Here is a 24,130-nt window from a genome sequence, read left to right as displayed (position 1 = left end):
ATATTCAACGCCGAATCATCCTTGCGCATTGAACGTTGATATCAGAGTCGAACCCAGACTTCGGCGACGGCCTTGAGAACAAAGATTTTTTGTCGAGGGAATTAACACGATAAGGCTTCAATAACTTTGCGAAAAGACCTCTGCGCAACGCCTCGATTCCGAGCACGATGCACATGGTCATACTCCAGTAGCAGACGATGTAGGGCCCTCCTTTGCAACGCCTCGATTCCGAGCACGAAGCAAAGGAGTTTGCCCAGAATGGGCCGCGTCGTGGTGGTGGTGGAGGAGCACAAGCCATTGTGGCTGAGGAACAGGGTCCTCGCGCGGGAACCCATCAGTGGCGGTGTTATGGGAGGCTCAGGCACCGAGCTTGGCCTCATTAACCACCACCACCTCCTCCACTACAACCTACGACTGCATCCCTTCGTGCTCGAAGCCGAGGCGTTGGGAAGTCACAACATTTACGTGTATCCTCTAATACTAACGGAGTTCGTCGTGCTCGTTGACGAGGCGTCGAAATCCGCTTGCCATTCGCTAGTCAGGCCCATATCTCGTCGTGCTCGCAGTCGAGGCGTCGAAATATTGCAGCTTTCTAACAGCTTCTACGGCCGGGACTATTGTGTTCGGATAATCGGTGCTTGAGTGTTTGGAAATGAGGGGGACAGGTGCTGTGCAGGTTCGTTCAATCGTTATTCTGAACATGTAGTCTGGACACTGATTGGGGATTAGAACGCGAGACATGGACGTCTTCAATCGGTGCATGGCGTGTTATATTACTCTCCGAACTGCAGCAGGGAGCTTGTCTTACAGGAGGACCCCTTCCTCTCCGCCAATGTAAACCCGTTTCAACCGGCGAAACGTCGCACACTAGGTCAACCTACCTCCTCGTCGTCTAACGGCCCAGCGCAAGTGACCTCACATGAGAAGTTCAGACAACGTTATCCCACCTTTGAAGAAATCTCAACCCCCCGGTTGTGGACGCTCCCGTTTGGATGGATGGCTTTCGTTCCATTGCGGTATTGGGACCAAGGATACCCTTTCAATCGCCTCAAGCGTATCCCCCATCCCCTAACCCTTGGAACTGAGGGGGACTTGACGTACTGTTTGCCCGATTCCTTCCTCCACAGCTGGTCCAAGCTGGAGGCCGAGCTATTCGGCGCTGTCACCAAACTCAAGTCAAAATTCACGGCTCCCATGGTACTCCCTTTTCTGCCGTGGGCTCATGGATACCAGCAAACGTTCAGAAATCCGAGGAGTTATGACCGGTGTGTCGCGTTTTCGAGGGACTGGTTTTCGGTTTGGTGGGGGGCACTGTCTTTTTTGATTGCGTATGGCGAATCGAAACGCGATACTTTCACTCTCAACAGCCGTGTCCCAGAGTGGCACGCCGAATTGGAATCAGAGGTAGAGATGGCGTGGATTGACGGTGTTTTTCGTTCCTCTTTGAGTGATTTCTCCTACAACGCAAACCGAATCGGGTGTATCGTGGACATCGTTAACCCGCCGGTTGACCAGCCAACTATTTCGTGGTTGGTGAATCATGGAATACCGGTGTGGTACCGATGGGGACCTGTGGAAGTTGCCTCGGCAGACAGTTCCCTGGCCCCTCCTCCCGAAATGCTCACAGGACCACCCGAACGACCACTCCCTGCCGAAGAGAAGCCCCCGACAACGTCTTCCCTCGGTGCAAGACACCACGAAGGTGCAAAGCCCGAGCCGGCCTGGGTGGAACACTTCAAACGCCACGAACGCTTACATGCGCGGATGATGGAAAAAGAAACGGCAACAGAGCGTCAGTCCCGTGAAGATAGGGCAGCCAACCCGCCGGTTGCTAACGTACGGGTGTACGAGTGGTATCCTTCTGAGAGAGATCCAGACGTATTCGAGCGAGTCGCAGCTGGAGTAAAGAACTCGAGAGACACCCTGGCCCTTTACAGCTCCCGTCAGAAAATATTCGATGCGTTTTGCAGAGAATGGGACTGTTGCGAATATTTTGGCGAGGGTGACGAAGAGATTGACCTGGAAGAGTGGGGTCCGGAGGACTTGGACCTCCCATTACCTGAATCGCTGAGGAGAAAGATTACCCAAGCCTACAGTGCAAATGTTGACGACGAGGACGAAGAGGAAGTGGGTGCGGTGGTGGAGGAGTCACCTCCTTCAGCTTCGATGGCGGTGGCACAGGCGGGAGGAAGTCGGTCAATATCTGTCTTTGAGCCACTCAATCTAGCAGAGGAACCATCGGCCATTAACACGACGCTTGTTGAAGACGAGGAGGGCATGTTCCGGGTATCGACAAGTTGGTTGGCAGCTTGTTTGGAAGACGAGGTCAATAAAACGTTGGGGCTTCACTATGGATTCGTCCCTCCACTGCCCTCAGTCTCTATCGCTGCTGACGACGGGCCCAGGGCACGGAGGGACTTCTATCGCCTGCTTGGTCTCTGTGACGACGAAGAACAGCCCGAAGAGTACTTCGCGTCCATCCACTATCGATCAGCTCTTCAATTCATAAACTCCCATTCGAAGCGGAAGTCTCCTCACCCAGGATGTTGGGACCTCAAGGACGATGTCGTACATCCTCTGAAGCACCGGTCTCGCCTTTGTAGTCTCCGCATTGTCTCGATACCGCAGTATGGAAACGTAGACGTTGTTGACAAGGGCCTGTCCGACTGCGTCCCTCGTTACTATTATTTCGACCCCCCAGAGACAAGCAAGGTTTGGAAGCTGGCCGTCCTCAGTGGAGCGGATGCACTGTTTGTGTGTCGTCTGGCTGAGGACTTCAATGAAGACGACATCGTCTTTGCCCTCGCGCAAAAAGGGATACCCTTCCGACTTTTCTTCCCTCGTCACCACATCCCCGCCCCTCTTTACCGCACGCCTCCCTACAATCCCCTCCCAGTCAGATCATTGCGTCATAAGTTCACAAAAGCCGACTACGAAAGCTACATCAATACTAGAACTCTGGTCCTGGCTCAGCCCCATATGAGTGCCGCACTGCGTCGTGGGGGGATTATCTGGCGCCTGGCTGTCGCAACACTTGGTTTGGGTGACGTGCAGAAACCACCTGTGGGGTGCGGGGCTACCGTCTCTATACAACTTCAAAACGGCAACAGGGAATACGTGGACGACAGCTTGACGGCAAGAGAGCTCGATTTGATATGCGGGGCGTATCTTTGCATCGACGAGAGTGAGTACTGTAACCTCTTTTATATTTATTATTTAGGACACTTTTACTGATGTAAACGGGGTTTCAGGAACGGGGGTGACCGCTATGAAGTCTTGGTGGCCGCTTTCGCGGGCATACGAACGCGCAGATTGCGGAGACAACTACGGTCGTTGGTGCAGCCGGAGGGAGGATTGGTATTTGCGACGACTACGGGACATAGAGAATGGCGTGGAGAGCTCGGACCAGCCTCTTGCATTCCAGCAGTGGAAGTCAGCCTTGCGAGGCATTACGCCTATACGCAATTTCCACCTGAGTATACAAACGTCGTCCAATGCTTTCATTGAAGATCATATCCAGTCTCATAGTCGTTAGGGCGAGGTTACTCTTTCCTCATTTCTTTTCGGTTTCTTGGAGGTACCTTTCCCTTATTCTTTGCTATATTATCGTTACTTGTCACGTTTATTGGTATCTTGAACGCACACTAGTATACATAGAGGGCTATGTTTAATATATATGTTTGGAAGTAATATGGGGTGCATTGAACAGGCTAAACTAGACTAGGACTTGTATCTGGAAAAATTATCAAAGGCACGGGAGATAAACTCTGTGGTCGGATACCACTTGTGAACCTCTTCACGGGGGATCTTCAGCTGGACTATTCGTTCTTTCTTAGTCTGGTGGTCGCATGCGGCCCAGTGGAAGAGTTGGCCGGCCATGTAGTGGGTAAGGGACATACGGGTTTCATGGGCACGTACGCGAATGTTGCTGTGGGTAAGGAGGGCGGAGGGGATAAGAATAGTGGAGCCAGGGGGGAACTCAATGACAAGTCTGAGGTCCCACAGAACGAGGTGACCACCTATGGTGGGATCAAAGGAACCGAAGGATGTTATAGCGCACCATCCGAAGGCCAGGTTGGCAGCGTCGCGATGAGGGAGGGTGACGGTGTGAGGGCCGAAGTTTAAGGTAGAGGCGGGAAACACGGTCCCAGGGAAGGGACGTTTAAGTTCTTGCGTGGTCGACCTCGCATTCTCGATCGCGTCGAGGGTGACCTTGTAGTTCCAGTATAGATTAGGGGCCCACGTAAAGAGGGATGCTGTGGACAAGGTAAGCACGACGGTAGGAATCCGAAAACGCGATGCGTACAGCTAATGAAGTCAGCAAGCTGGACTAAATCAGGGCTCTTGACAATAGAATCCAGAACGCGTTGAACGCGTTGAGAATTCTTGAAGGGGCCCGGTTGACGACGTCCACCGCCATAGGAGTAACCGGTCTGTTTGGCGAGAAAGGTCCCTCGGCGAGCAGAAGGAGGACCCCCCTTCTCCCAAGCGAGCAGAGTTTGTCGGGAGTGGTTCAGAGCCGAATTCACTCGGGGAACGACGTTGTTCCAGTTTCGGCCAGGGATCCCGGCCAATAGTCCAATGACCCGCTGCGTTTTGCGATCGACCATCGGGCGTTGAGTTCTAGAAAGGTGAGAGATGTTGCCTCTGAGATTCATCGTATGAAGGACTCACCTCCCATCCCAGTGCACGATGGTGAATCCCTCCCTCGTAAATTCCTTCAGGGTTTTCGGAAATGACGAGCGCTTATGGGCGTCGGACGGTTTGCGAGCAACGAAGCCGGACGATGTGAGGGGCGCGTTGGCGAAGTCGAAGTCGATAAAGAGGGGCTTAGCCTCGGGTTGAAGCATTCGTAGGAGGTTCATGGGGACGGGGTCGACGACGAGGACGAGGACGGCTTTGCAGCAGTAGCCTGCGCCGTCCGAAAAATTGGCGGATCACCGACAGATGCCGACGGTACGTCATAGGTGTTAGGTAATGGCTCTCTATTGATTATGACCCCCTCTCCCCTTGTATATACTACACCCTTAGGTACTATTATTGATAGACCGCTATGATTTGTATTGATATATAGGGAAAATATATAGAAATTTACATGATTATAGTGTGACTGTGTTGTGACAAGGGTTCCAGAGCCCCCGGACACCGCGCCGAGAGTGGTCCCGCGTGGTGAAAATAGACCATGTCCCCTGGGCCAACGGTACTCATCGTATAATACCGATCGAAGTATGACTCGTCGTCGCTCCGTTGGGGTTTTGAGTTGGGTGGATATGGTGGGCTACTACTACAGGCTGCGAGGCGAGGAAGGGAGACAATGTTTAAAGGGAGGCGGGGCGGGGTATTGCTCCCTCCCTCCTATCTTTTCTGACCTCACTCCTTCACTCACCTCTGCGTCACGGCGGAGAATAGGAATTGGACAGGGATTGAATGCGGACCTGGCCTGATATCAGACTGGCGTCATGTGTGCATACAAAGCTAGGTATGATAAACACGATCTCGATTCCTTTGTGCCGTGTGACTTGTTTCAACCTCAGGCAGCCTTGGTCTTGGGACTACATTCGCATTCATACATTTTTTTTTTCACGCTGTCCAGACTGAGAGAACTCAAGAACTGCTCAGGAGAGAACGGAACGGTGGGTGAAATGCTGAGATGGGACGACTGAATAATGATGTGGGTTGTGGATTTTTATTGTGGATTTTCCCTTCCTTTTGGAATTTGATAACCACCAGCACCACATCGCCAACGAACGAACGGGGCTTGTAGTTCTCCCGATCGATCACTGCCTTCCCTAACAAGCAAACAGCAGCGCTGGGTGGTGTTGGCGATTCCAGCCCGTTGAGAACGCTTCTTCTTCAGTCACGGTGGGCTTAGGCTTCGATGATGCTGCCTGGTACGCCGCGACTATCGTAGACTTACAGTACTCGGCCCACACTTGTAGGCACGAAGGTAGTCCCGTAAGGACGCGTGTAAACCCATGATCGCGATTCGTAAAGGATGAGGGAAATAGCGGAAAAGGGATTGGGAAGATATGGATATACTGGATATAGAAGATCGCATGAAAATGGTAATCAAGAAGGGAAGGTGGGATTGCTTAACACACGGTAGATGGATTAGGCCGAGGTCGAACGATGGGTCTCAAAGCGCATTCGAGTACGCCGTCTAGCCCGACTGCGCTGGCCGGACGTTTGAAGTGCTCAATGTTACCCGAGCGCCCAAAGGATCTTCGAAGCACTGGCCCTATAGCCACCAACACCGGGGCAACTAGTCGTATCCTAGTACCTATAGCCTCCTCTAGAGTACATTGCCTGTTCGGCAGAACCGCCTCAGTCCGTCAGTTAAGTTGAAAGATCGTCGTGTCGGTACTATTTTCCCCCACCATTGCAGCCTTCTTCGCAGTGTATAAAAGGTCAGAGGACGAATTGCCTTACTTCCTTTTTCTTCTCTTTAATCAGCCCCTCGTACTTCTGGGTTCCATTTGTTGGAACTATCGAATTATCGTTGTGGACGTCGATGAAAGAATGGGATTATTACTGAATTGCAGAATGGTCAGTGGGTTCTCGAAGGCCTCCAGCCGCCGTCAGGTCTTGATCCCGCGAAGAACGATGTTCCCATTCAATACGCGAGATTTTTACGAAGCACTTCAAAGGTCAAGGGTACCCGACTTTCCGGTAAGCGATCAAAGGGACAGCTCTGAGCTGGTCACTGCCCAGGTACGTGAGGGTATGTATGTGCAGGCCCACCCATTCATCAGCTCTCTAACCTCGCCTGTGGGCGGCCCCGGTCAGAGTACCGGTGCACAATCCTTGCACAATCCCATGGCACTTGATCTTCTTTTTCGGGGTCTGTTCTACTATAACGCCACCATCATCACCTACACTGCGTTCTCTCCTCAATCCAGCAAGCAAAAGAGCCCATATGATTGAAATGTCTTCATTCCAATAAGAGCTTGTGTCTCACGTCTTCGGCGGGCGCGAGGTAATCAAACCATAGTTTGTACGAAAGGTATTCTAGAGCGAGAAGGATTCCGAAGAAATATGGGTCTCGAAGAAGTTTCTTGACTTCTGACTTCGTCATTATGTAGCTTCTACAGAGTACGAGAGTTCGAATTCTACGCAGGGCGACGCAGAGAAGAAGAACGGATTACAGTAAGGGGACCAGGGTCCTCATTTGTTTGCTAATGGATCTTTTTTACCCAATATAGAACCTTCAAAGGAAATGTCAGAGACAGAAGCCGGTACCTAAACGGAAACGCCTTATCAACTTCATCATCTCCGTTTGTGATGACTTCTCTTCCTGCGCTTCTCTTCTCATACTACTTAGTACAGCACTCCATCATCCCTCTACAGCAGCGCAATAAGATCCGAGAATTTGGCTATCAAGGTCGTCAGTGAGTAGTACTTATGTAAGAAGTTTGGAGGGAGACGTATTGTATGCATACGGCAGGGCAGGTGTCAGTTGTCATCCGTGGAACACGTATCATGGATCATGAGACGGGGCGAGATGAGAATGCGAATGGGGCTTGATACAGCAGAAAAGCGGAGAACTGTTTCTGTGGTCTTGTGGTCAGGAGAGGCGACTGGGCTACTCAGGTGCGTGATGGTTGAATCAAAGGTCGACGTTCCTCTGGGCAATAGGATATCATGGGGGACCAGCGGCCATGCGCAACGTCTTAGGTCTCATACTACATCCGTGCTCTATGGTGGTTTTTGTCGATCATCCGCAAGCCGAAGAAGGACGGGAAATGTAACTCCTATACTCCCGGGTCACCCTCAAGCCGAAAATAGCCCTGGGAGAGGCGGGTATACTTCGTGAAACGCTCGCCCTTATCGCGCAGACCCTAGACTTGGGCCACGTCTCGTTCCCAAATCGTATTACGGGTAAAAAAAGGAGCTCCGCCGACATATTGTGATTGAATTGGGACGTAACAGGTGTAACCTTTATTGTTAGCATCACAATTCAAGGTAATAAGTTTTGTGATATCCTCGGAGAATTATAGGTACCTGGCGCAGTGACGGCGGTCGTGAGCAATCGAGGCTCTGTCGCTGTCCAGTCATCCGAGCAGGTGCGAGTGGTTGCTGATACAACAATTAGTGAAACCATCTGATAATTAGCCAGTCAGGTGGCCGATTCAGGGGGATATGTGAAATCTACGTGACTTTGTCGATGGATATTCGTTCAAAGAGACACGCCTTACTTAGGGAAACGAAGAGATGTGGCGGCTTGGAAGTGGGCAAACTACATTCTGCCATCGGACGCCTGATCCGGTGGGAGGCATCAGCAAACCTGCACGCGTCTGATGTGGCTTGCCGCGCTTGGTGGCTTGGGGCAAGTCCATCAAGACGCGCGCGGAAAAGCCAGATCAATTTCAAGCCGCGTCAAGACGCGCCCAAGACCACAAGGTGTTTCGAGAAATACTCATCGTCCGTCGTATTGTAAGACAATACGAGTACATATATAGGTATAAGAATGCTAATAGAATGTATATCTGCCATAAAATCGAATGCCACGATGACGTATGACCTTCCAAGGGACGTCAATTGTGGGGGGAGGGGCTTGGAGGGCACCAGTCCGGTTTTTCACTGATGCTCGAGGTCCGTCGTATTACAAACTTAACGGAGTATATATAATTGTACAGGAAAGGTATATCGTTGACCTTCTGTCATGAAATTGAATGCCACGTTATAATATGGCATTCCACGGAGGTCGCAGTCCTGGGCCTCACCAAGATTGCTCCTGTCACAGCCACCGGCGCTCACGGGTCTCTCGAGTCTCGAAACTGGTTCATTATGGGGCATTAATGACGAAATAGTTATTTCTAGTATACTTATACTACTGCAGATCTACACTACTACCACAAAGACCACAACCCGAGGGTAAAAAGTCAATTCAAATGTGAACAACCGGGAAGTCTGGGAGAGGGATTTTATTTGCTACCAGCGTCGCCTCCAACCGCTCAACCCATGTCTCCTGAAGTTTAAGCTTTGCGCGTAGAACCGAAATCTCAGACCGAGCTTGCTGAAGCCGTGTATCTGAAAGTAGATTGATCTTCGCCTTGATTTCTTCTTCGATGCCTCGCTCCTTTACCGTAAGATCAGTGAGTCGGGGCGGCTTGAACTGTCCGAGAGACGATGCTGACTCTGCTGTTTCTGGCAGAATACGGCCGGCAGGATGGTCAGATATCTTCAAGTACCAAAGGAGTCGAGATTGTTACGCACTGTTTTCCTGGTATAACCCGATCTTCTGCCGTTCCATTCCCTCAGGGCTATCTTCCCTCTCCACTTTTTCCATTGGTGCGTTGGAGCTTCTAGGAGCTGATGCTGCCGTGGTGGTTGCAGAATCACTCCTACGGCTCCTCAAGGGTGGAATTTTTATCGGTCGGACAGGGCTTGTGTCAATATCAAAGAGGGGAGGGGGGCGATTGGGGTCGGGGGAATTGGACCAGTTGTATTGGCAGCGACGTGGAGGCACACGGAAAGGTGGCGAGCTAGAAGGGGATCGTTCGCGTTTTAGATTGGGATCGATGCTCCTTCTGGGCATGGAGCAAGCGAGAGAGAGTGAGTGTTCGAGGGGCAGAGGAAAAACCCGTATTGATGCTTTTGTCAGCGCACATTTTGGTAGCTTCACTGACTAATCATTCACGCCACTTTGAGCAGAGTTCAATAGGCAATTTCATTAGCATGGTGGTCTACATACTTGTTTGAATAGAACAAATGGAATACATCAAGAGTATCGGAGAAATGAAGTTCAAATGGAATACAAGAATGGCTGTAAACAGGAATCAAATGAGCCAGGCGCCATATCGTATCGATGTGGACAACGGTCGTGTCCCGATCCCCACGGCGGTTGACATCGGGCTCTACAATCCAAAGCCCTGTGAGTGGGTCTGGTCGATCACCGACCACAGAGAACCACTCCACCAGTGCGCAGGGGTAGTACTGGTCGTCATAGTCGAACGAAAAGAAAGCCTTGACTCGCAGGACTGCAAGTGCGCGCATCCCCTCGAGTCCCTCGTTGACAACTGCATAGACGGTATCGTAACGTGGACCCTGACCCCTCCATGATGACGTCGCCCGTATACGTTCGGTCTTCAGTCCTCCGAGACCTGAGGGGTCACTGGGCGCGCAAAATGTGGCAATGGCGGATTTGAATCTTCGAATCTTCTTGCACTTCAAGAGATCCACGGGCGGCGGGTGACGGTGTCGAGCTTCGAGCTGTTCTTCAAGAAACGTAGTGACAAGGTAGACAAGGTCGAAATGAGCTTGATTGAGCTGGTCTGCCAGTGTTTTGATGTTGGGGATGGAAATACGCTCTGCACCACGGGAAGACGACTAAAGGTCAGTGACTTCATGCTCTTTTGGAAGAATATCCATGTGGCGCACCTGGTGTCCTTGCTAGAACCACCTCTCCCAGGATGTCCACCCCAGGGACCGGTCCTCCATCATCATCTTCCACCGCTTCGTCCGCTAATTCACTGTCGTCCTCCTCCCCCTCCTCGTCCTCATCCTCAGTGGCACTAAGGTCACCGTCCATCTCCTCAACACTGTCCTGAAGCTGTTGCAAAAGCATGTGGAGGTGATCGGCAATGGTGCCCTCGAGAAGGCCTTTGGCTTTAAGATATGCGTGAAGTGCGCCGAGCTTCGAGATGCGTTGGTTGGTCAGAAGCATCTGACCAAGAGCGTTGTACTTATTGGACCGACGCCATGGCTCCTTCACTGCCTTTATATGCTTTGCCTCCGTGATCGATGAGCACAGCCCATTTGGTGCGCCGAACTGTTGAATAAGAAGCCGGTAGTGGGTCAGAGCGTGTTGCCGAGGAAGTGAGAAGTGATCTCGAACGCCTTCCTTCCGGAAGGCCTCGCGGTAGTGGTGAAAACGAGCAAGGGTCTCGTCGAGAGTGTTGAGGTCGGTTTCGGTGATGACAGATCGGCGGACTAGGTAACAAAAGTCGAGGAAAGCCGCCATGCAGTGGATAAAATCATCGGGGACCTTGGAGACCAGTGCAGGAAGGATAACCTACTCGGTGGAGCTGTAAGCGTAAATTCGTCCTGTAGACCAATAAACACACCTTCATCAATGCCTTGGAGTCGTCGCCGGTCCATTGCTTAAATCTTCTGCCATCGGGAAATCGTCGTAGACCAGGGAAGGGTGGGACCACAGATATCCTAGGAGCCAGTCATCAATGAAACGGGTGTTAGTACCATTAAAAAAAAGCTGAATGCGCTCACCTTCGATCAATATCGTCCCAGATAGTATTTGCCATCGCTTCACCATACTCTTTCACCAGGTAGTCTCCTATCCACGAGATGAGGTGGTCTTTAAAAGTTCCTTTGATGATTTGGTGTAAGAGGTCCGGAGCGAGGAGTTCGTGGATGTTCGCACGAGGAAAGGACTGCGTAAAAGGCTGGAACGATGACAGAACCCTTGTTATTGATCACGCTAGCCACAGAAGAAGGAGAGTGACTTACGGTGACATCAGGAATGATACCGTACGCATCCCATACCTCCTGAGCTTCGAAACCATCAATCATCGTTTGCGTCCACTCGTGGGTCCGTAAAAAAGCGTCTTTATCGTTGTCGAGATCATCTACCCAAGCTGTACATCTATACGTCGTCAATAAGGGCTTTAGTTTACAACAAAAAAAACAGTTCACATACTTGGTGCACCAGCCTTGCACGACACAAGCAAGGAGTGCCTGCTCCGGGTAGTCGGCAATGTATGGCCCAATACTGTATGTGACGCGTCGGTAGAAACCGTCAGGGCAGAGGGTGATGTCTGGGGTCTCTTCCATGTATGGCCTGAGGCTTTCCAATATTGCCTGGAGTGTGGTGTGGAAGAGCTGTCGTCGGAAACGAAGGAATTGGCGGTCTGAGTCATGCTTCCGTTCACCTGAAGTCAATAGTTGTGAGTAAGTACCAATAGACGACGAAAGATCAAGGGACATACTCTTGGGAATAGCCAGAAAGCCGATGGGAATGACAGATTCCCGATGCGCCCGCCGCACGTTGTTGTGGATGTTGCCAATTGAGAGATACAGCGGGTAGTAATCATTTTGACCTGTTGCTACTGAAACAGTAGTCTTGTCGCTACCGAGAATGATGGGGACGAGAAGGTTCCCTCGTGTGGTAGGATGAGCGCGAAGGATTTTATTCTAGTGTCGTTCATCAGCGATGAGACGGAAATAAAATCAGAAAACTAGACCACCGACCGCTTCAGCCCAACACCAGTCCCCAGACATAAAATCCTTAAACTCGCGCTCTCCGTGACGGTTGAATTGGCGGAAAGGTGCATAGTCGAACTCGCCGTCGAAATCCGGATTTGACAGCATATTTCGGATGACAGCGAGCGGATCCCGGAACCACACTTCATACTCTTGATACTTCCAGCTGGCACTGGTTCCTTGAGGGTCGATGTCGTTACCGTTGTATGAGATTGCGAATGATTTCCAGGGTGCATCGCCATGTGAGATCGCATCGATGGTCGCATGGAGATCGTCGCTGTTGAGGAAGGGAGGCGAGCCACCAGTCATTACAGCATGAGCAGCCCACAACGTCATGAGCTCATTAACACGGCCTGCTGGCATGCGAACACGGCGGTAAAGAAAGTCGGTAATTTCAAAATGTGTTCGATCGTTGAATGGTTTATAATCGGGCTGGGAAGGGCTGACTGGGCCTCGAGCGATTTCTTCTTCTGAGAGGTCAACACCGGTCGTCGAGCACCTCACACCTTGAAAATAGATTGTTAATGCCATTTCTGCAATCCATAGAAAAATGGACGCACCATGGAACGAAGCGTGGGCCACATGCGCAGACCTGTCATCCGCCTGCATTGAAGAATCCCCACTCCTAATATCTTCATCTCCATCCATAGGAACATCGTCCAACGTCGTCGGTAGTGGTAGGTCACCACTGGCTGGCGATAGGCTGTCATGGCGGGACCGATTTTCCTGCTCCTGGAGAGGCGGTATTGTGTTGGGCTTCTTCCGATGCATGCGGTTGAAGTGTTGTGTTCTTGCGCCGATATTCGAGAATGTGCTTATGCATGATTTGACCGTGCAAGAGATTCGAGTGAGCAGGGGATTGGTTTGGGACATGGTGTGTAAAGAGTAAAAGTGAGAGTTTGGTGTTTCGGACTTGCTCAGAGACGCGGCAAATGATGGAAGAGAATGGAGAGAGGGTATATCGAATTTCCGAGACATGATTACAAAAGTCAATTGACTACACACTGTCAAACGGACACAACCGGGTCAGAAACTCGGAAAAAATCTTCTGTCAGTAACTTGAACTCTCACCTCATCCATCGACGTCGTTCAAATCACTTTTCACCCTCTATCGCTGTCTACTGTCGCAATGAGTACCAGACGAAAGAAGAAGGGGAATAAAAGCAACCCACCCGCCACGACTCCCGCTCGCCGAGTGAGCCAACTCGAGCAAATGGATCTGGCATCAAAAGCACCAACAAAACCGAAGAGGTCGGCCCTCGTCGCACAGTCCAGCATCGAAGAAAGCCAACTACCCAGCTCTCCTTCCCCTGCTAGCACTGCCATCCCCCCAAGCATGGGACGTGTCACTCGTTCCTCGACATCAGCGACATCTCCATCGTCGTCAGCAACTGCCCCAAACGCCACGGCAAATAGCAATGCCAGCACGCTCACAACCCAGAAGACTCCCAAACCTTCGGGATCCAAGGTCGAAGGTGCCAGTCCGCAGGATTTGGCCATAGCAAAGCTACGCAAGATGCTGGGACCCTTGAAGAAAGGACCAACAATTTTCGAAGGTGCAACGCCGGATGATTGTGGCGACGAAGCCATGGAGGACACCAATTCGGGCGAGGCTGCGGAAATCCTCAAGGACTTGCTGTCAACTGCAGGTATTGACCTGGACGCCATGGCATCGACATCGGATAACAGGAACAGGGATGTGGCGATGCCAGTTGAGGATGGTTGGTTTGATGACGATTATGAACCAACAATAACTTATCATTTTTTTGGATTAGCTCAAACTGACACAGAGTCGGAAGGGTCAGAGTCAGAAGACGAACCTCCAGTCACGGTGTGCTTCCCCTGACCTCATACGTGAAGAGTCTTGATCTCACTCAATTAACTTCCAGACTCGGAAAGGCAAGGCGTTGAATTTCAGGGAGAAGATCATGTCGAAAGTGACTCGCAATGCGGCTGAGGAGGATGAGAAGAAAAGGAAGGGAGAATTTGAGTACGTGGCTTCCAAACTTGTAGACTCAGACTTACCTTTCTGTGTTCTTTCGAAGGCCTCCCATGGTGGACAAGCGCCTGAAGATCAACAAGATCCATGAGACCACTATCGAAAAGCGCGGTGGTCTTCCGTCAAACTGGCGCAACAATGCAACAAACAAGAAACCGACTAACCTGCAATCTCCCGACAACCAGCCTGCCAAATCCGCTGCGATTATGGCCGTCCCGGGTAGCCTGGTTGACGACATGGACAACGAAGCCTCTGTGGGAGCAGAGGGTCCGCTTAAGGCCAATTCTTCGGTGCGTGGTCATCTGTTAAGGCAAACGTGGGCTAACGGCGGTGTATGTAGATGGTGAAGCTCGAGTTCAACAAACCCGCAAAGGCGGTCGATGCTCCAAACAAAGCCAAAGCCAAATCAACTTCCAAGAAACCGACCAACGAGAGTTTGGGCCTTACCGCCGCCCAACTACATGTCTGGAAGACGGCTCTTTGCTCCACTTGGTACGCTTATTTAGCGTCTCTCAATACGATCTGGGATGTTGGAACGGACGAAGACACACTTGCCAACATCGAGTACCTTTACAACAAATTGATTGCACCACTCACCGGGAAAAACATCGACGACCTCAATACCTCCAGCGTCGTCTACCGTCTGGTACGTCCTATATTTGCTCTAACATTCTCCGTGTCCTGAGCCTTTGTACTACAGCTCGCGCAGCGCGGTTATGAGCACCGCAGCGCAGTTGCCGACTGGGCGCTTGCCAACGGCATTGCACATTTTTTCAATGTCGGCGAAGAGGACAATCCGGAAAAGTACAAAAATGTCGAAGAGCGCATCCTGTACATCGAAGAAGCTATCAACGGCGCAACCTTCTCCTTCATCTACGAGAAACCCGAGGTAGTTGCATCTCATTATTTGCTATCTACACCGGTACTCATCCGGCACATTGCTCTTCAGATTAAAGGGAAGATTTTCCGCACTCCACACGTGCTCGCGACATTCGGGTTTGTGCTGAGCACCCACAAGAATTCCCGCTTCGAGTTTGAGCAGTATCCGGGAGGTCTAACGTTGTCAGTGCTCGCGGTGCGTTTTGCTGCTGGACGATTCCCAGGTCTGAATGACTGACACGTAGCAGGTCCATCGCGCCCTTGAACTCTGGGGCGAGAACAACGGAATCCAGCCAGCAAGCGTTCGCGGTCACGGCAGCTTCAGCCACTCAGCGCACGGCAACCGGGCCAACCAATATCTGGCTCTCGTCGCCCAGCTCAACAAACGCCAATGGCGTGACATCATCAAGCGCTCTCGTGAAGCCTATTGTCTGGCTACCGGTCAACCTGTCCCCGCCTCTCTCAAGACTGCTGGCCACGTCGAAAAACCGTCGAAGGAGGACGAGCGGTTCATGGCATTGGAGGTGCGAGAGTCTTCCGACATCGAGCCCGAGGAAGTCGATGGCTAGTAGTGCTTGTTTCGCAAATCTCGTATCTTAATACTTGCTAGTTCCCCTTATTGGTCGTACTGTACTCAACCTTTGTAGTTGCTATCGTAACCTCGTGTTATTTCTTAACTGTACGACGGTAAATAAAATCATTTGCATTGTTATACGTGCATTTAAGCGGGATAGCATCGCGTCTTGGGAAGTCTTGGGGATGACTTGGATGAGACTTGGATCGTCTTGAGTGTGTCTTGCCAAAGACTTGCTCAAGACGAAGCCAGCTTGCCCAAGAAAGGGACCTCCTGGCTCAAGTCGCGCGGACTTGCCGTCTGATGGGTCTTAAACGCCTTGGGCAAGACCCATCAGACGCGTGCGGGTTTGCTGATGGGGGTCGGGCCCGGGCGCCAATCAATTCAGACTACCTGCAAAAGGCAGGTCGTTCACAGCATACTGTCGCTCCCCACTTGTTCGTTTTCACCACTTGTTCGTTTTGATGGTGATGGCAACACATGGCAAGGCATCAGTAACGGCTGAACACTGATCGGAAAGTCGCCATTCTCTTTCAACCTGACGAAACCGCCAAACGCCACTGGTTGCAGGCGAACCGTCAAGAGAGATGGATCTTGACTATGTTGACCGTTATCCAGCGTCTTCAAGCGACACACATGAAAACGTAGCGCATGGTATCAGGAAACGCGACGCCGAATACATCACGGTACGCAGTCCGCTGGCAGTCTTTCGAGTCAACTATTGACTGGCCTCTGAGACAGAGGTCGCCCTTCTGACCTCTGGCGTCGGCTTACCTCGCGGGATCCTTCGCCCACAGCCAACTTCGTCTATTATGACGGCGCAACGAGCCCAAAATCAATCCACAATCATTTGGTCGATCCCATCGAGGAGCCACGCTCGATTTCTGGTCCCCAGTTGGTCCTCCTGAACAATGGCTCTGTGGCCAGAGATCATCTGGCTTCCGAAAGAACGTTTATGGCGTACGTTCGAACGAGCCTTGCCCTCTCGTCCGCTGGAGTTGGTGAGCACTCACTTTTGGTCTCTCGAGTGCGTTGCTCACGACGGTATGGTAGCGATGATGCAGCTATTACATATTGGCATAGGCCCTAGCCATGAAACAGCTCGTACTCTTGCTGCTCTGGCAATTGCGACTGGTCTCTTGGTTCTGATTATTGGTACGTTGTGGCTTTGGTGTCCTTGGATGCGGGGTTTGACGCGGAGTTTGCTTCTTCAGGGACCTTTCGATTCTTCCTGGTCCAGAGAACATTGGTGATGACTGGACGATTCCCTGTGGCCACATTAGGGATAGCGACTATCGGAGCATCCATCGTTGGATTGGTATTTGCTGCACTGTACATATTGACTGAAGATTAATCCATTCTCGCCGTTATTCACAGTATAACACATTGTAACTCACTTGGCTGATTCCGGGATCTGGCGCGCTATCCGCCGTTATCGCTCTGCAGAATCTTCTTTCTTGCCTTTGAGTTGTCGTTACATTCATATGCGCAACGACAAGACTTGCTGCTCTTCCAAGGGATTGTCCGATACAAGGTCTTTTCAGTTCCTTAGTCCGAAATTCGTTCTCCAAGTTCTCTTTCTCAGCCCACACCACTGTTGTAATACTAATCTCTTTATATTGCTGCTCACGCGCGTACATTCTCTAGGGTAAACACTCTGCTTACTAGGTATACAGGTATGCATATTTAGATCTGAATAAATGCATTGTCGAAGGGATTGCAAACGGAAAACTTGAATGTAGAGTTGTTGTCGATCAGATAGTTTGAAATCACTCGCTCTCTGAGTCTCCCTCCTCAGAGATGTCGGAGAGGCTACTAAGGGAGGAGAGGCTGAGAGTGGGCGAAAGAATGCGAGTTGGTGGCAGTGGAGGAGTCGACGGTCCAGAAACAGGCTCGGGAGTGAACTCAGTGATAGGCGGACTATTGGCTCTCTCAGAAGTCGGCGCAATGGTAGTGGTGTCGGGGGTTGCTTCAGTGGTGGCCTTGGGGTTGGGGACAGTGCTTTCAGTATCAGAAATCTCGGGCTTATCCCATCCAGGCTGGGTTTGGTCATTGTTGTGTCGCTTCAAGCAGTGCTTTTTGAACCAAGCCACGGAAGTTGTGGTGTAGGCACAGTCGGGCATCGCACACCAGTAGACCGTCTTCTCTTTTGGCGCCGCCTTTTGCTTTGGTTGGTGCTTTTGCTTTTGCTGAGGCTTTTCCTTTGGTGGTTGAGGCTTTTCGTTAGTCGACTTCTCGTTGGGCGGGGTGGTTGGTTTTCCTGGGCACTCGCCACCCATCTCGTGCAGATAGAGCATCGGAGAGAATCCCTTCTTGCACGTCTTGCACAGGAAGGTAGGCACCTTGCGCGGGACACTCTCAACCTCATCCTCAGACTCGTCCGTACTCTCCTGGTCGCTCTCTTCGGTCTCAGAGTCCGTGCTCTCAATAATGTCGTCGCTTCCCCGGTCAGCGTGACTGGTGCTTGCAGGTTTCTGCGATGCCTCTACAGCAGGCCCGCGCTTAGGAAGGGGGAAGGAACCGGGCGAAGTTGAAATCTCGCTGAAGGGCCTCTTTCTCCCAACCATTGTGGCTTTGATGCAGTCGGATGGAGCGCTTAACGAAATAGCTAGGGTAGTACTAGCGGGGGATGTCCTAGGCTGTCGGGTCTCAACAGACGCGAACGTTGGAAAGGAAGATGTGATGGCGGTGAAGGAAAGAAAGAACCAAGCGTGTGGCCCCCAGTTGGCCTTTTAAACGGACGGGCACGTGCCCCATTCTATGACAAAGAGAGGCAGGTTAACTTCCAAAATTGGAAAGTTCCAAGTGTCCGTGAGAGGCTGTTCGCCATTGACACAGATGTTGGGACCATTGTTCGTCGTTATGTGGCACATGACCCAATAGTGCACTCATGCCACAGGCGCCTGGGGAGCTGTGGCGAGTCCTGAGGAACGGTAACCCGCGAGGGAGCGTTTGACGGTTCTAAGCGCTTAACCGGCGCTTAGGCACAGGACCATCTTTCGCGTCTCAAAATGCCTGGTACTTCCTGTTAAAATTGTTAATATATCCGTGAGCTAATGTATTTCATGCTATGTTGTCCGGATTGCCTCAAGGTTCGATTGAAGGAAACCGCACATGGTGGTCGATGATGGAGTCTCACCGAAGATTTGGAGTGGGTTAATCGCCATGGCTACTGCTCCCCAAGGATGAGATTCTGAAGTGAATTCTGAATCGTCAACGGACATCCATAGGAGTAATATGGCTTATAGGCGAGGTTAAGTGCCGAGCACACCTGTCATTTCAGTAAAGTTCCTTTAGGTGCGCGCATGGACTACCCGCAGAACGCCCGAATCTAAAGATTCCATGCAGTCACGTCGGGTGCATAGGACGATAGTCTCAATCTCAAGCCAGGCTACAAGCTATTGTCACGTCGCACACGAGGCAGACTTACCCATATCCCTGCGCGACAAGGTACTTACCAGCGACAGGATTCACAGCTTATCCAGGCAACGGCGCCGCCTCTAAGCCACGCCGACGCAAAGCGGATTTCTGCAAGGAGAATATACCTGCCATATTGTGTAGCGGTAACCCGAATTTCGCCCCTTGCAGTCAGCTTCAACTGCCACTACATCAGCAAACCTGCACGCGTCTGATGTGGCTTGCCGCGCTTCGGTGGCTTGGGGCAAGTCCATCAAGACGCGCGCGGAAAAGCCAGATCAATTTCAAGCCGCGTCAAGACGCGCCCAAGACCACAAGGTGTTTCGAGAAATACTCATCGTCCGTCGTATTGTAAGACAATACGAGTACATATATAGGTATAAGAATGCTAATAGAATGTATATCTGCCATAAAATCGAATGCCACGATGACGTATGACCTTCCAAGGGACGTCAATTGTGGGGGGAGGGGCTTGGAGGGCACCAGTCCGGTTTTTCACTGATGCTCGAGGTCCGTCGTATTACAAACTTAACGGAGTATATATAATTGTACAGGAAAGGTATATCGTTGACCTTCTGTCATGAAATTGAATGCCACGTTATAATATGGCATTCCACGGAGGTCGCAGTCCTGGGCCTCACCAAGATTGCTCCTGTCACAGCCACCGGCGCTCACGGGTCTCTCGAGTCTCGAAACTGGTTCATTATGGGGCATTAATGACGAAATAGTTATTTCTAGTATACTTATACTACTGCAGATCTACACTACTACCACAAAGACCACAACCCGAGGGTAAAAAGTCAATTCAAATGTGAACAACCGGGAAGTCTGGGAGAGGGATTTTATTTGCTACCAGCGTCGCCTCCAACCGCTCAACCCATGTCTCCTGAAGTTTAAGCTTTGCGCGTAGAACCGAAATCTCAGACCGAGCTTGCTGAAGCCGTGTATCTGAAAGTAGATTGATCTTCGCCTTGATTTCTTCTTCGATGCCTCGCTCCTTTACCGTAAGATCAGTGAGTCGGGGCGGCTTGAACTGTCCGAGAGACGATGCTGACTCTGCTGTTTCTGGCAGAATACGGCCGGCAGGATGGTCAGATATCTTCAAGTACCAAAGGAGTCGAGATTGTTACGCACTGTTTTCCTGGTATAACCCGATCTTCTGCCGTTCCATTCCCTCAGGGCTATCTTCCCTCTCCACTTTTTCCATTGGTGCGTTGGAGCTTCTAGGAGCTGATGCTGCCGTGGTGGTTGCAGAATCACTCCTACGGCTCCTCAAGGGTGGAATTTTTATCGGTCGGACAGGGCTTGTGTCAATATCAAAGAGGGGAGGGGGGCGATTGGGGTCGGGGGAATTGGACCAGTTGTATTGGCAGCGACGTGGAGGCACACGGAAAGGTGGCGAGCTAGAAGGGGATCGTTCGCGTTTTAGATTGGGATCGATGCTCCTTCTGGGCATGGAGCAAGCGAGAGAGAGTGAGTGTTCGAGGGGCAGAGGAAAAACCCGTATTGATGCTTTTGTCAGCGCACATTTTGGTAGCTTCACTGACTAATCATTCACGCCACTTTGAGCAGAGTTCAATAGGCAATTTCATTAGCATGGTGGTCTACATACTTGTTTGAATAGAACAAATGGAATACATCAAGAGTATCGGAGAAATGAAGTTCAAATGGAATACAAGAATGGCTGTAAACAGGAATCAAATGAGCCAGGCGCCATATCGTATCGATGTGGACAACGGTCGTGTCCCGATCCCCACGGCGGTTGACATCGGGCTCTACAATCCAAAGCCCTGTGAGTGGGTCTGGTCGATCACCGACCACAGAGAACCACTCCACCAGTGCGCAGGGGTAGTACTGGTCGTCATAGTCGAACGAAAAGAAAGCCTTGACTCGCAGGACTGCAAGTGCGCGCATCCCCTCGAGTCCCTCGTTGACAACTGCATAGACGGTATCGTAACGTGGACCCTGACCCCTCCATGATGACGTCGCCCGTATACGTTCGGTCTTCAGTCCTCCGAGACCTGAGGGGTCACTGGGCGCGCAAAATGTGGCAATGGCGGATTTGAATCTTCGAATCTTCTTGCACTTCAAGAGATCCACGGGCGGCGGGTGACGGTGTCGAGCTTCGAGCTGTTCTTCAAGAAACGTAGTGACAAGGTAGACAAGGTCGAAATGAGCTTGATTGAGCTGGTCTGCCAGTGTTTTGATGTTGGGGATGGAAATACGCTCTGCACCACGGGAAGACGACTAAAGGTCAGTGACTTCATGCTCTTTTGGAAGAATATCCATGTGGCGCACCTGGTGTCCTTGCTAGAACCACCTCTCCCAGGATGTCCACCCCAGGGACCGGTCCTCCATCATCATCTTCCACCGCTTCGTCCGCTAATTCACTGTCGTCCTCCTCCCCCTCCTCGTCCTCATCCTCAGTGGCACTAAGGTCACCGTCCATCTCCTCAACACTGTCCTGAAGCTGTTGCAAAAGCATGTGGAGGTGATCGGCAATGGTGCCCTCGAGAAGGCCTTTGGCTTTAAGATATGCGTGAAGTGCGCCGAGCTTCGAGATGCGTTGGTTGGTCAGAAGCATCTGACCAAGAGCGTTGTACTTATTGGACCGACGCCATGGCTCCTTCACTGCCTTTATATGCTTTGCCTCCGTGATCGATGAGCACAGCCCATTTGGTGCGCCGAACTGTTGAATAAGAAGCCGGTAGTGGGTCAGAGCGTGTTGCCGAGGAAGTGAGAAGTGATCTCGAACGCCTTCCTTCCGGAAGGCCTCGCGGTAGTGGTGAAAACGAGCAAGGGTCTCGTCGAGAGTGTTGAGGTCGGTTTCGGTGATGACAGATCGGCGGACTAGGTAACAAAAGTCGAGGAAAGCCGCCATGCAGTGGATAAAATCATCGGGGACCTTGGAGACCAGTGCAGGAAGGATAACCTACTCGGTGGAGCTGTAAGCGTAAATTCGTCCTGTAGACCAATAAACACACCTTCATCAATGCCTTGGAGTCGTCGCCGGTCCATTGCTTAAATCTTCTGCCATCGGGAAATCGTCGTAGACCAGGGAAGGGTGGGACCACAGATATCCTAGGAGCCAGTCATCAATGAAACGGGTGTTAGTACCATTAAAAAAAAGCTGAATGCGCTCACCTTCGATCAATATCGTCCCAGATAGTATTTGCCATCGCTTCACCATACTCTTTCACCAGGTAGTCTCCTATCCACGAGATGAGGTGGTCTTTAAAAGTTCCTTTGATGATTTGGTGTAAGAGGTCCGGAGCGAGGAGTTCGTGGATGTTCGCACGAGGAAAGGACTGCGTAAAAGGCTGGAACGATGACAGAACCCTTGTTATTGATCACGCTAGCCACAGAAGAAGGAGAGTGACTTACGGTGACATCAGGAATGATACCGTACGCATCCCATACCTCCTGAGCTTCGAAACCATCAATCATCGTTTGCGTCCACTCGTGGGTCCGTAAAAAAGCGTCTTTATCGTTGTCGAGATCATCTACCCAAGCTGTACATCTATACGTCGTCAATAAGGGCTTTAGTTTACAACAAAAAAAACAGTTCACATACTTGGTGCACCAGCCTTGCACGACACAAGCAAGGAGTGCCTGCTCCGGGTAGTCGGCAATGTATGGCCCAATACTGTATGTGACGCGTCGGTAGAAACCGTCAGGGCAGAGGGTGATGTCTGGGGTCTCTTCCATGTATGGCCTGAGGCTTTCCAATATTGCCTGGAGTGTGGTGTGGAAGAGCTGTCGTCGGAAACGAAGGAATTGGCGGTCTGAGTCATGCTTCCGTTCACCTGAAGTCAATAGTTGTGAGTAAGTACCAATAGACGACGAAAGATCAAGGGACATACTCTTGGGAATAGCCAGAAAGCCGATGGGAATGACAGATTCCCGATGCGCCCGCCGCACGTTGTTGTGGATGTTGCCAATTGAGAGATACAGCGGGTAGTAATCATTTTGACCTGTTGCTACTGAAACAGTAGTCTTGTCGCTACCGAGAATGATGGGGACGAGAAGGTTCCCTCGTGTGGTAGGATGAGCGCGAAGGATTTTATTCTAGTGTCGTTCATCAGCGATGAGACGGAAATAAAATCAGAAAACTAGACCACCGACCGCTTCAGCCCAACACCAGTCCCCAGACATAAAATCCTTAAACTCGCGCTCTCCGTGACGGTTGAATTGGCGGAAAGGTGCATAGTCGAACTCGCCGTCGAAATCCGGATTTGACAGCATATTTCGGATGACAGCGAGCGGATCCCGGAACCACACTTCATACTCTTGATACTTCCAGCTGGCACTGGTTCCTTGAGGGTCGATGTCGTTACCGTTGTATGAGATTGCGAATGATTTCCAGGGTGCATCGCCATGTGAGATCGCATCGATGGTCGCATGGAGATCGTCGCTGTTGAGGAAGGGAGGCGAGCCACCAGTCATTACAGCATGAGCAGCCCACAACGTCATGAGCTCATTAACACGGCCTGCTGGCATGCGAACACGGCGGTAAAGAAAGTCGGTAATTTCAAAATGTGTTCGATCGTTGAATGGTTTATAATCGGGCTGGGAAGGGCTGACTGGGCCTCGAGCGATTTCTTCTTCTGAGAGGTCAACACCGGTCGTCGAGCACCTCACACCTTGAAAATAGATTGTTAATGCCATTTCTGCAATCCATAGAAAAATGGACGCACCATGGAACGAAGCGTGGGCCACATGCGCAGACCTGTCATCCGCCTGCATTGAAGAATCCCCACTCCTAATATCTTCATCTCCATCCATAGGAACATCGTCCAACGTCGTCGGTAGTGGTAGGTCACCACTGGCTGGCGATAGGCTGTCATGGCGGGACCGATTTTCCTGCTCCTGGAGAGGCGGTATTGTGTTGGGCTTCTTCCGATGCATGCGGTTGAAGTGTTGTGTTCTTGCGCCGATATTCGAGAATGTGCTTATGCATGATTTGACCGTGCAAGAGATTCGAGTGAGCAGGGGATTGGTTTGGGACATGGTGTGTAAAGAGTAAAAGTGAGAGTTTGGTG

The 24,130-nt window shown here is 51.2% G+C and overlaps 9 protein-coding genes across 9 annotated transcripts; 5 read left to right on the top strand and 4 right to left on the bottom strand.

The window, feature by feature from the left end:
- Positions 1 to 258: 258 nt before the first annotated feature.
- Positions 259 to 642, top strand: CC1G_14301 (hypothetical protein; the record flags this gene model as incomplete). The annotated part of the gene is made up of 1 exon (XM_002911724.1): positions 259 to 642. One exon carries the CDS (start codon positions 259 to 261, stop codon positions 640 to 642), a length of 384 nt encoding a protein of 127 aa, XP_002911770.1.
- A 10-nt stretch (positions 643 to 652) lies between these two features.
- On the top strand, positions 653 to 3,535 carry CC1G_12956 (hypothetical protein; the record flags this gene model as incomplete). The annotated part of the gene is made up of 3 exons (XM_001830936.2): positions 653 to 676; positions 730 to 3,184; positions 3,252 to 3,535. 3 exons carry the CDS (start codon positions 653 to 655, stop codon positions 3,533 to 3,535), a joined length of 2,763 nt encoding a protein of 920 aa, XP_001830988.2.
- A 185-nt stretch (positions 3,536 to 3,720) lies between these two features.
- CC1G_12955 (hypothetical protein) lies at positions 3,721 to 4,865 on the bottom strand (the record flags this gene model as incomplete). Its single annotated transcript, XM_001830935.1, has 3 exons — positions 3,721 to 4,256; positions 4,307 to 4,623; positions 4,675 to 4,865. The coding sequence occupies 3 exons, from the start codon at positions 4,863 to 4,865 to the stop codon at positions 3,721 to 3,723; spliced, it is 1,044 nt and encodes a 347-aa protein (XP_001830987.1).
- Positions 4,866 to 6,603: 1,738 nt separating this feature from the next.
- CC1G_14300 (hypothetical protein) lies at positions 6,604 to 7,748 on the top strand (the record flags this gene model as incomplete). Its single annotated transcript, XM_002911723.1, has 6 exons — positions 6,604 to 6,711; positions 6,787 to 6,841; positions 7,092 to 7,146; positions 7,214 to 7,274; positions 7,322 to 7,388; positions 7,636 to 7,748. 6 exons carry the CDS (start codon positions 6,604 to 6,606, stop codon positions 7,746 to 7,748), a joined length of 459 nt encoding a protein of 152 aa, XP_002911769.1.
- Positions 7,749 to 8,887: 1,139 nt separating this feature from the next.
- On the bottom strand, positions 8,888 to 13,092 carry CC1G_14299 (hypothetical protein; the record flags this gene model as incomplete). Its single annotated transcript, XM_002911722.1, has 12 exons — positions 8,888 to 9,147; positions 9,217 to 9,530; positions 9,610 to 9,624; positions 9,695 to 10,310; positions 10,381 to 11,014; positions 11,067 to 11,163; positions 11,227 to 11,402; positions 11,467 to 11,602; positions 11,657 to 11,888; positions 11,946 to 12,150; positions 12,208 to 12,725; positions 12,780 to 13,092. The coding sequence occupies 12 exons, from the start codon at positions 13,090 to 13,092 to the stop codon at positions 8,888 to 8,890; spliced, it is 3,516 nt and encodes a 1,171-aa protein (XP_002911768.1).
- A 256-nt stretch (positions 13,093 to 13,348) lies between these two features.
- CC1G_14298 (hypothetical protein) lies at positions 13,349 to 15,666 on the top strand (the record flags this gene model as incomplete). The annotated part of the gene is made up of 8 exons (XM_001841508.2): positions 13,349 to 13,940; positions 13,995 to 14,050; positions 14,109 to 14,209; positions 14,265 to 14,508; positions 14,559 to 14,864; positions 14,919 to 15,107; positions 15,168 to 15,293; positions 15,346 to 15,666. The coding sequence occupies 8 exons, from the start codon at positions 13,349 to 13,351 to the stop codon at positions 15,664 to 15,666; spliced, it is 1,935 nt and encodes a 644-aa protein (XP_001841560.2).
- Positions 15,667 to 16,322: 656 nt separating this feature from the next.
- CC1G_13425 (hypothetical protein) lies at positions 16,323 to 17,025 on the top strand (the record flags this gene model as incomplete). Its single annotated transcript, XM_001830933.2, has 4 exons — positions 16,323 to 16,357; positions 16,413 to 16,672; positions 16,725 to 16,826; positions 16,886 to 17,025. 4 exons carry the CDS (start codon positions 16,323 to 16,325, stop codon positions 17,023 to 17,025), a joined length of 537 nt encoding a protein of 178 aa, XP_001830985.2.
- Positions 17,026 to 17,440: 415 nt separating this feature from the next.
- CC1G_13424 (hypothetical protein) lies at positions 17,441 to 18,238 on the bottom strand (the record flags this gene model as incomplete). The annotated part of the gene is made up of 1 exon (XM_001830932.1): positions 17,441 to 18,238. One exon carries the CDS (start codon positions 18,236 to 18,238, stop codon positions 17,441 to 17,443), a length of 798 nt encoding a protein of 265 aa, XP_001830984.1.
- Positions 18,239 to 19,893: 1,655 nt separating this feature from the next.
- Positions 19,894 to 24,098, bottom strand: CC1G_14297 (hypothetical protein; the record flags this gene model as incomplete). Its single annotated transcript, XM_002911721.1, has 12 exons — positions 19,894 to 20,153; positions 20,223 to 20,536; positions 20,616 to 20,630; positions 20,701 to 21,316; positions 21,387 to 22,020; positions 22,073 to 22,169; positions 22,233 to 22,408; positions 22,473 to 22,608; positions 22,663 to 22,894; positions 22,952 to 23,156; positions 23,214 to 23,731; positions 23,786 to 24,098. 12 exons carry the CDS (start codon positions 24,096 to 24,098, stop codon positions 19,894 to 19,896), a joined length of 3,516 nt encoding a protein of 1,171 aa, XP_002911767.1.
- Between the last annotated feature and the right edge of the window lie 32 nt (positions 24,099 to 24,130).

Source organism: Coprinopsis cinerea, assembly GCF_000182895.1.
Source record: "Coprinopsis cinerea okayama7#130 chromosome 3 map unlocalized cont3.3, whole genome shotgun sequence".
Lineage (NCBI taxonomy): Eukaryota > Fungi > Basidiomycota > Agaricomycetes > Agaricales > Psathyrellaceae > Coprinopsis > Coprinopsis cinerea.
This window is presented reverse-complemented; position numbering and strand designations above follow the sequence as displayed.